This window comes from Miscanthus floridulus, chromosome 8 (assembly GCF_019320115.1).
Source record: "Miscanthus floridulus cultivar M001 chromosome 8, ASM1932011v1, whole genome shotgun sequence".
In the NCBI taxonomy this organism is placed as follows: Eukaryota; Viridiplantae; Streptophyta; class Magnoliopsida; order Poales; family Poaceae; genus Miscanthus; species Miscanthus floridulus.
The window spans coordinates 229,501,922-229,513,066 of record NC_089587.1 but is presented as its reverse complement, the minus strand read 5'-3'; the positions used below and the strand labels follow the sequence as shown (position 1 = coordinate 229,513,066).

The 11,145-nt window shown below is 43.3% G+C and overlaps 1 protein-coding gene across 1 annotated transcript; it reads right to left on the bottom strand.

Annotated features, from left to right (window-relative positions):
* Positions 1-8,538: 8,538 nt before the first annotated feature.
* Positions 8,539-10,753, bottom strand: LOC136475286 (monooxygenase 2-like). Its single transcript, XM_066472838.1, has 6 exons — positions 10,524-10,753; positions 10,301-10,447; positions 10,073-10,141; positions 9,803-9,971; positions 9,464-9,692; positions 8,539-9,348 (listed from the first exon to the last, which is right to left on the bottom strand). Exons 1-6 carry the CDS (start codon positions 10,604-10,606, stop codon positions 8,822-8,824), a joined length of 1,224 nt encoding a protein of 407 aa, XP_066328935.1. The 5' UTR covers positions 10,607-10,753; the 3' UTR covers positions 8,539-8,821.
* Positions 10,754-11,145: the final 392 nt, after the last annotated feature.

Below are 11,145 nucleotides of genomic sequence, written 5' to 3'. Positions count from 1 at the left end.
CCCCAAGAAAGGCAAGGCGACCTTTGCTCCTCACAAGACTAGTTTTGTGAAGAACAATGGTCGGTTTTGCACTAGTTGCAAGCAAGTTGGTCATGAAGAGCAAAAGTGCATGAAAAAGAAGCCACAAGCTAATGTATCCTCCATTAAGCTTGATTCTTTCTATGTACTTACAAAAGGTGCAAATGGTGTAAAGGCTAAGTTCATTGGTAAACCATGGATGGGCTCAAAGAAGAAAGCCATTTGGGTGCCAAAGAGCTTGGTTACTAACCTTCAAGGACCCAAGAAAGTTTGGGTACCTAAAAAGAATTGATCTTCTTTTATAGGTTAATTATAAAGTCGGAGGAAGGTATTGGGTTCTTGATAGTGGGTGCACTCAACACATGATCGGTGATGCAAGAATGTTCAACTCAATCAACACCAATGGCAATGATGGTTATTATAGTATCACATTTGGTGACAATGGCAAAGGCAAGGTCAAAGGACTTAGTAAGATTGCAATATCCAATTATATGAGCATATCCAATGTGTTGCTAGTAGAGAGCTTGAACTTCAATTTGCTATCCGTGGCTCAATTGTGTGATCTTGGATTCAAATGCATATTTGGGATAGATGATGTAGAGATCATAAGTGTAGATGGCTCTAATTTGATCTTCAAAGGCTTTAGATATGAGAATCTATACTTGGTTGATTTCAATGCTAGTGAAGCTAGATTATCTACATGCTTGTTCACTAAGTCTAGCATGGGTTGGTTATGGCATAGAAGGCTTGGTCATGTTGGAATGAAATAATTGAATAGATTAGTTAAGCATGACTTGGTTAAAGGCTTGAAAGATGTTGTGTTTGAAAAGGGTAAGCTTTGTAGCTCTTATCAATCCGGCAAACAAGTTGGAAACACCCATCCTAAGAAAATCATGATGAGCACTAGTAAAGCATTTGAATTATTACACATGGACTTGTTTGGGCCAACACAATACACTAGCATTGGTGAAAATAAATATGGCTTTGTGATAGTGGATGACTACACTAGATACACATGGGTATTCTTTTTAGTGGACAAAAGTGATGTGTTTGCAACATTCAAATCATGTGTCAAAGGCATTCACAATGAGTTTGAAACAACCATCAAGAGAGTTAGAAGTGACAATGGTAGTGAGTTTAAGAACACTAGAATTGATGAGTTGTGTGATGAATTTGGAATTAGACATCAATTCTTGACCAAGTACACACCTCAATCAAATGGCCTTGTTGAGAGAAAGAATAGAACACCCATTGATATGGCAAGGTCTATGCTTAGTGAGTACAATGTGAGTCAATCTTTTTGGGCCGAAGCTATCAACATGGCTTGCTATTGTAGCAACTGCCTCTATTGTCACCCATTGAAAGAGAAGACACCATATGAGCTCTTGAATGGTAGAAAGCCCAATATTGCATATTTTTGGGTCTTTGGTTGTAAATGCTATATCTTGAAGAAATGCACTAGATTGGGAAAGTTTGATAAGAAATGTGATGAAGGATTCCTACTTGGTTATTCCACTACAAGCAAAGCATATAGAGTTTGGAATTTAGATAGTGGTACTCTTAAGGAAGTTCATGATGTTGAATTTGATGAAACCAAGGGTTCACAAGAAGAGAATAAGAACTTGGAAGATGTTAGAGGCATTCAACTTTCAAATGCCATGAAGAACATGGATGTTGGTGAATTGAGACCTAGGCAAGTGAATGATGATGAAGATGATCAAGTGCAAGTGCTCTCTAACTCAAATGTACAAGATGATACAAATCAAGCTAGTATAAGTGGATCTCATGACAACGAACAAGAGCAAGTGGATAGAACATCATCTCAACCCAATGATCAAGCAAGTGCAAGCAATCAAGTTCCAATCCTCCAACCAACCAATGTTGCAAGGGATCATTCATTGGACACTATCATTGGTGATATTTCAAGAGGAGTACAAACAAGATCAAGATTGGCTTCATTTTGTGAGTATTTCTCATTTGTGTCATCCATTGAACCAAAGAAAATAGATGAAGCATTGAAGGATGTTGATTAGGTGAATGCTATGCATGAAGAATTGAACAACTTCACAAGAAATCAAGTGTGGGAATTAGTAGAGAGACCAAAGGGACACAATATGATTGGAACCAAATGGGTCTTTAGAAACAAGCAAGATCAAGATGGGATAGTAGTAAGGAACAAAGCAAGATTGGTAGCACAAGGCTATACACAAGTTGAAGGTCTTGACTTTGGAAAAACATATGCCCCGGTTGCTAGATTGGAAGCAATTAGAATCTTGCTAGCCTATGCTTGTGCCCACAACATCAAGCTCTACCAAATGGATGTTAAGAGTGTATTTCTTAATGGTTACATCAATGAAGAAGTATATGTTGAGCAACCTCCCGGTTTTGAAGATGATGAGAAGCCCAACCATGTATACAAGTTGAAGAAAGCATTGTATGGATTGAAACAAGCACCTAAAGAATAGTATAAGAGATTGAGGGACTTTCTACTCTCTAAAGGGTTTACAATGGGCAAGGTTGATACCACTCTTTTCATCAAGAAGATTGGAAAAGATCTATTTTTGTTGCAAATCTATGTTGATGATATCATATTTGGATCAACCAATCAAGACTTTTGTGAAGAATTTGGAAAGATGATGGCTAATGAGTTTGAGATGTCCATGATTGGATAGTTGAGTTACTTCCTTAGTCTTCAAATCAAGCAATTGAATAATGGTACATTTGTAAGTTAAGGCAAGTATATCAAGGACATGATCAAGAAGTTTGGCATGAGTGATAGCAAAGCCATTAGTACACCAATGGGGATAAATAGAAACTTGGATAATGATGCAAGTGGAAATATGGTGGATCAAAAATTATATCGGTCTATGATTATAAGCCTACTCTATGTGACCGCATCATGGTCGGATGTCATGTTTAGTGTATGCATGTGTGCAAGATTTCAAGCCTCACCAAGAGAAAGTCATTTGAAGGCTACAAAGAGAATATTGGGGGTACTTGAATCATACACAAAATGTTGGTTTGTGGTATCCCAAAGGAGCAAAGTTTGAGCTAGTTGGTTACTCCGACTCAGATTATGCGGGATGCAAGGTTGAAAGGAAGAGCACCTTGGGCACATGTCAATTGTTGGGAAGATCACTTATTTCATGGTCATCAAAGAAGCAAAATAGTGTTGCATTATCAACCGCCAAAGCCAAATACATATCCGCCGGTAGTTGTTGTGCACAAATACTTTGGATGAAGGCCACTTTGAGTGACTTTGGAATCAAGTTCAAGAAAGTGCCATTGCTATGTGACAATGAGAGTGCAATCAAGTTGACCAACAATCTGGTTCAACATGCAAGAACAAAGCACATTGATGTCCGCCACCATTTCATAAGAGATCACCAACAAAAAGGGGACATTTGCATTGAAAGTGTAGGCATCGAAGATCAACTTGCCGATATCTTCACCAAGCCATTGGATGAGAAAATGTTTTACAAGATAAGGAATGAGTTGAACATATTGGATTTCTTAAATATGTGTTGATGCACCCCCCACTTATATGACATGCCTCTCCTTCGAGCAATCCAAGGTAAAAGTTGATTGGCATGGCATACATCCTTGCTAAGGACATGTTTAGTGTATCTAGATATTTTTCACATTTAATAGGCTCATTCATGAATATCAAATGAATTTGATGATTGTATGGTACCACTATTGCTTCTATGCTTATTTTGATCTAGTGGTAGCATATGGCATGTTGATGGACTTGTAAACCTAGTGTTTAATCTAGAAAATGAGCTCTAAGTGTTTAACTCAACATGGTACAAGATAACTCTTATTTGGAGGTGTGAAGAAGCTTGTCCTTGGATCAAACCGAGCTAAATATCTTTGGCAAATGATCTAGATTGGACCAAATTTGGGAAAATGATCCTCACCCCATTGATTGACATTGATAATCTCAACCTATCTACATTTTGAACCTTTGTGGTCATTGATGACAAAGGAGGAGAAAATAGTGTACAGAGATAGTAAAAAGACAACAAAGGGGGAGAGAAATAAAGATATAAGTGATAGGGGAGAGATATGACAAAGGAAAAAGATTAATTAAAATTTTGAGCACACAAGTAGGGGGAGCAAGCTCATGAACTTGTATGGTGCATTTCATATGTTTGCTTGCATGGCACAAGTTTTAAATTTAAATATCCATGCTTGTGTGATGTATGCTAGTTGTAAGTTTGAATGATAAAACAAAAATCTAACATGTATAGGTTATCTAGTGATTTCATTTCCAAGTATTTCCAAGTGGTATCTAGCTAACCATGGTGCTAAGGATGGTATAATGGTGCACTCCGATTGGTATCACGCTTCAAAGGTTCATCTTTTATACCTTAGCATTATTTGGTAGACATTGTCTCCTATATTTCCTATCTAATCATATGTGCAAGCTACAATCCAAACTCTTAGCACATATATAGGGGAGCAATTGCTACCATTTGGAGTTCATGAAACTTGTCCATATCCTTTTACACATGGTAAATATGCTTAGGCAAGCAACATGGATTCAATTTAATTTTAATTCATATCTTTGTATAAGGGTTGTCATCAATTACCAAAAAGGGGGAGATTGAAAGCTCCAGTTTGGTTTTGGTGAATTGATGAAACCCTAAGTGCTAACCTAGTTTATCAAGTGATCATGAGATAGGTAGCACATTTTAAGTGGTGAAGCAAATGAAGATCATAACATGATGATGGTGATGCCATGGTGATGATCAAGTGCTTGGACATGAAAAGAAGAAAGAGAAAAACAAAAAACTCAAGCCAAAGGTATAAATTGTAGGAGCTATTTTATTTTGGTGATCAAGACACTTAGAGAGTGTGATCACATTTAAGTTTGATAGCCGTACTATTAAGAGGGGTGAAACTCGTATCGAAATGCGGTTATCAAAGTGCCACTAGATGCTCTAACTCATTGCATATGCATTTAGGATCTAGTGGAGTACTAATACCCTTGAAAATGTTTGTGAAAATATGCTAACACATGTGCACAAGGTGATACACTTGGTGATTGGCACATTTAAGCAAGGGTGAAGAAGATAGAGATGAAAAAGAGTCAGTCACACTATGACCGGACGCTGGTCTCGGAAAGACCGGCGCGTCCGGTCAGTTGTAGCAGCGAAGACGCTGGCGTCGGTCTTCGACTAGACGCTGGCTCACAAACTAATTAGATGCTGGAAGGCTATGTCCGGTCCTGCTGACATGGCAACATCAGTGATGAAGGTGACTGATCGGACACTGGTTGTGTCCGGTCAAGGGTGACCGGACGCGTCCGGTTGAGAAAAGTCGTCTCTGGAAGCTTACTGGAAACGATCGAACGCTGGAGGTTCAGCGCTCGGTCACCTTGAGCTGCTGCGTCCGGTCATCACTTGACCGTTGAGATTAGACGATCAGTGTTTGAAGCAAGGGGATATGTGGCACACACCACATGACCGGACGCTGAGGTCCAGCGTCCGGTCAATCTGACCGGAGCGTCTGATCGGCCCGTGTTCAGTACAGTGAGGAGCCCAACGGCTCTATTTTGTGGGGGTTTCTATTTAAGCCCCATGGCCGGTTCAAGCTCACTCTCTTGGCCATTTGCATTGATATAGCAACCTTGTGAGCTTAGCCAAAGCCCTTCCACTCATCTCCATCATTGATTCATCATCTTTGTGAGATTGGGAGTGAATCCTAGTGCATTGCTTGAGTGTTTGTATCTAGAGGCACTTGGTGTTCGTGTTTCGCTACGGGATTCGCTTGTTACTCTTGGTGGTTGCCGCCACCTAGATGGCTTGGAGCAGCGAGGATCGTTGAGCGGAGGGTGGTGATTGTCTCTAGCTTCGATCGTGGTGATTGTGAGGGGTTCTTGATCTTTCCCTGGAGGAGAGCCAAAAGGTACTCTAGTGGATTGCTCGTGACTTGTGTGATGCTTATCTTGTGTTGGTTGTGCGGCACCCTATTGAGGGTTTGGCGTGTGATGCCAATTAGCGCGTGAACCTCAAAGTGAGTGAATCGCCATAATGAGGACTAGCTTGCCGGCAAGCAAGTGAACCTCGGTAAAAAATTATTGTGTCATCATTTGATTCCGAGGTGATTGGTCTTCATTGTTATTCACTCTTGTGATTGATTGGCTCCTTCCTCGACACGGCGTTATAACCTTCTTACTCACTCTCTTTACATTACCGCAAACTAGCTGTCAAGCTCTTTAGTGTAGCTAGTTGTGAGAGCTTGTTAGTTAGGTTGGTGTGGCTCTTTAGTTAGCTTTTGATAGCACACTAACTTAGGGTAGTGTCATAGCTATTGTGTGGATAGATACTATCTAAACTAGAATTGTGGTAGGTGGCTTACATTTTTAGTAGGCTAGCGCAACACTTGCTTCGTCTCATAATTGTCTAACCGATTTGCTAAGTGTTGTTGTAGAAATTTATATTAGGCTATTCACCCCCCTCTAGCCATTAGGACCTTTCAACTGCACTCCCAGATAACACACGGGGATAGCGAGCGAGATGGAGTAGTCCAGCACATTCCCACATTCATAACAACATAGTAACATGGATGGTGATGGAACAAAAATGTTATCTGCTGGAAATTATTTATTCAGAGCATGACAAAAGATACGAATGCATATACGATAGACATGCATAGTTTTTTTTAAGAGATACAAATGCCACAAACCCATTGAAATCAAATTCACAAGGTAAAACATATTTGGAGAAATAGCAAAATTCGTCGGGCAGTTGAAATAGATTATCTATTTCGCATGGCAATGTACCTTTGTCACACACAAAAAAGTTATTAGATATCAACAGACCACTATAAACTGGAAGTTTCAGTAACATTTTGGATTTTATTGCTATGTGAATGTGATGCAACAATGCAAAACTATGGTTTATCAACAGACGAATTTTGGATTGCTACATAGGGAAACTTCTAGCCAAAATACATAACATAATTGGTACAACCTTCCCTCGTGCATGAGGATGTCTTCAATGTCATAATAATCAGGAAGGATATATCATTGTTGCTTATACTCAAACCCACAATCAATTTCCATAATGATTCATTATGGCGGGTGAACAGTATTTCTATTCATGGTTGTGTCATAAAAAAAATATTCCTACCCACAAAAATAAAAATAAAAAATTGTATTCCCTCCTGATGCTTACCCGCAGCTTTGCTGAATCCCAGAATCAGTTAACATCTCTCTTTTATTCCCTCCTGATGCTTAACCGCAGCTTTGCTTAATCCAAGAATCAGCTGACATCTCTCTTATTGTGATTTGCTGAACGTGGTCTGATTTAAAAATTATTATATTTTTTTGAACTGCGTTATTATTATATTATATTATATTTGGTAGAAAACAAAAAACACACGATCCAGAAAGACCGGATCAGGCTTTCACAGGCCCAATTTCTTGCGGCAGGCCTATCTGTAGATGGTAGAACAGTGCAATTTCTTTCACAGGCCCAATCTTTAGAGTTAGTAGGGGCCACAAATTATGACATCCACAGATGGTAGACCAGTGCAAGTGCCGTTGGATCCCTCCCAGACGGTTGAGGGGCTTCACACGGCGCTGCACTGGTCGGACCACTCGTGTCGCAGGGTATGGACTGGGCCGACGAGAAATAGCGCTACATGAGCCCAGCCTGGTTAGTGGCCTTTCTAGTCTAGTACCGATCTGAAGTTGGCTTTCTTCTCCAGGCCTATCTTTTGCACTCGGAATTTGCGACGACAGGATCAATTGAGACTTGTTCCATGGCATCTCAAATTTTCCTCTTCTCTCATTTTCTTCCCCTTCCCTTTTATTCTTTTGCGAAAGAAACCAAATTCTCAACATGAACGTGCAGTCGTGCACAGCTTGTACGCACGTTTAATGATCCGGATGAAAAGACGGCAGGCACAGCAAAATCTCCGGACACGTGCAGGCCCAAAAAAATGGCTGGCTTGATCAGCTGTTTTTAGCAGAGGTATCATCATGGCTGTCAGCTCAAGCAGGCAACCGAGAACCGAAATCCTGCATTTCCGTATTTCCCTACAGACGACGGTAGATCTTGTTGCCCGTTCTTGTTTGGTTAATTTCTAATCTGAAGGAATTGAAAGGAATTGGGTTAAAAATTTAACTTGCAGGGGATAAAATTCCTCTCAATCTTTTCCGATTGGTGATTAACCCTCTACAGAGCTTATCCAGTTAGACGTCAATGCGAGAAACAAACCCTCCATCTATGTTCTGTTTGATAGGCGGTTAAATCTCCAAGCTTATTATGCTCAGTGAGGGATTGAGTGGATCCCTTCGACCCTTCCATGTCACTCAATCCCCCTTGGGGTTTAATCCCTCTGTAGCTTCAATCACTGACCCTGAAAATCTGTTCTGTTATTCCCTTGTATGTATAATTGATATCTTTGTTCAGAACACGAGCAAAAATAAAAGCTCTCATGTGCTTAACGTGAAACTCAGATTAAAAATAAACTGGTATAGTACTCCTAATGCCAAATTAAAATACATAACTGTCATAACAAAAAACCATAAATACCAGACTATGGGATCCGAGGATGCCAAACCGAAGTAGACGACTCAACCTAAATTTAATAACGAGGTTAGGAGTTGCAAGTTTGCCAAAGAAAAACAATCCTCAAGCCCTAAGCAATTTATAATTATAGAATGGCACGCAACAGCACATGTTTACTCTAGACCTGACAAGTCTAACTACGCCCCGTTTGTCACAAAAAGTTTTCTTCTTTCGCATAGCCAATCTCCATAGTGCTTTTTTTAGATGGTGGTAATATCTCAGAGCGTGCCACAGTCGTAGTCTGACATCTTGAGAAGAGTTCTCGCGAGGAAGCCAGATAAAACCTTGTCCCGCAGGAAGCTCACGACGGCATTGTTGCTCTGCTGCATGAAGCCGACCACGTAGGCAGCGGCAATGAGCTGGACGCTCCTCCACCGCCGGGCCGCTGCGTACTCGCGCAGTCCGGCGTCGACCCTCCGGTGCTCCTCTGTGCCGCCGGTGCCGCCCTCGCAGAGCATGGCCTTGCCGAGGCACCTGGCCAGGACGACGCTGTCCTCTAGCGCGGCGCAGGCGCCCTGGCCCAGGTCCGGCGTCATCGGGTGCAGCGCGTCGCCGGCCACGCAGACGCCGCCCTTGCTGATGCTCGCGGCTATAAGCGACAGTGGCGGCCGGAACCGCAGCGGCACCGCGAAGACGTCGTCGCTCGCCTCGATCACCGCCAGCGCCTTCGCTGGCACCTTTAAGGCCGCCAGGTTTGCCAGCACGAACCGCTTCAGCTTAGTGCCACCCTCGACGATGGCTTTATCTGCAGTTACGGAATTCGGGTAGAATTATCACCACGTTTAGGGAAAACAAAATCATCAACCTCTAGAATCGATAGAAAATCATGCCTCTACATTGGCATCATGACTACTACTAACCGTTTTCAGTAGGAGTCCAGCTGAAGAACCAGTAAATGTCAGTGTCGTTGCAGGGTCGCATGCCGGAGCGGAAGCCGCGGCCGTTGAACTGCAGGAACTTGGGCTCGAAGCCGTGGCCGTCCGGGAAGCGCGCGAGGCCTCTCGCCGCCATGCGCCCCGAGTGGGTCGGCTCCGCGAGGCCCAGCCATTTGGCCACCACCGAGTTGATCCCGTCGCATCCGATCAGCACCTGCAGATGTAGAGAGGGACATACAGCTCCTGAACTGAACAACAGCTCTCCGATAGAGCAGAGCAGCGTACGTAGTGTACAGCAGACACCCATTTTTTGAGGTTGCCCACCTTTGCTCTCAGCTCCGAGCCATCGGCCAGTTGCAGGACCTTGAGGTTGCCGTCCTCCTCGATGGACACGATCCTGGAGGAGTAGCGGATGGTGCCTCTTGGCAGCTCCTCCTCCAAGGCCTGCACCAACAAGTCCCGCCTGACGCAACGGATTTCATTGCATCCTCCACTGTACCTCAGAGAGTGGCGGCGCTCATGTCGATCAGTCTGTAACTCTCTGTACCAACTGTTCCAAACAAAGTGTGTGATCGGTGGTGATTGCGGCCTCACCGTTTCGGCTGCACCGTGAGGTCCAGCTCCTGCGCAACTTCCCCAGTCGACGAGGACATGACGCGCAGCCTGCAAGCATCAGAAGAGTCCTGGGGTGAGTCGGTCTCTCTTGGGAGCAGGGCAGCAGGCCAGTGGCCAGACTTCCAGAGTCCCAGTCTTCCAGAATCCAGAGGCGGCGGTGAGAGTGAGACTGTTGGAGAGATTGGATGGGAAGGAATGGTAACGTACGCCTGAGCCTGGGGATGCTGCTTCCTGATCTTGTCGCCCACCCCGAGGGCGTCGAGGGCCCGGAAGGCATTCTGCCACGCCGTGAACGCGAACCCCGACGTCCTCAGCCCCGGCGACGACTCCAGGACCAAGCTCCTCACCCCTCTCCTGCGGCGTGACTGATTAGCGCCACCGTTCCGACCTTTTGGCGGATCGAATCAAAGTAAGGACGCATGTTAGTTACCGGTGCAGCCCGAGAGCTGTCGCGAGGCCGGCGAGCCCGGCGCCCACGACGACGATGTCCTCAATGGCCTCCTGTTGCTGCATGCTTTCGACGAACGCGCAAATTCAAGACCAGGATGGATGGTCTTAGCTAGCTAGAAAGATGAGGCTGGCGGCATTGAATGGACCAGTGGTGTGCAATGCAAGTGTTCCGAGTGACAGGAGCAGGGGCTTAAGCTTGGCCACTAACGTCACTGGTGACGAATGGATCAACTGATTCGGAACTTATGGTGGCGTGACGTTTAGCATAGACTAGGAAATAACAGGGCATGACTGTTATTTCCTCTGTCCTCTTTTAAGTGTTATTTATTACATGGCCCCGTTCGGCTTACCCAGAAGCCGATTTGTTCGGCTTTTTTTCAGCCGAAACGGTGTTTTTCTCTCACAACAATTCAGCCAGAACAGTGTTTTTCAGCCAGTTTCAGCCAAAATTCAGCAAGCCGAACGGGGCCTATATAGCGGTCAAACTTTTTTAACTTCAACTAGATTTATAAATATATTAGCAATACTTATATCTCTAAATAAGTTTATATGAAAATAAATTTAATGATCCATCTAATGATACTAATTGTGATCATAAACAT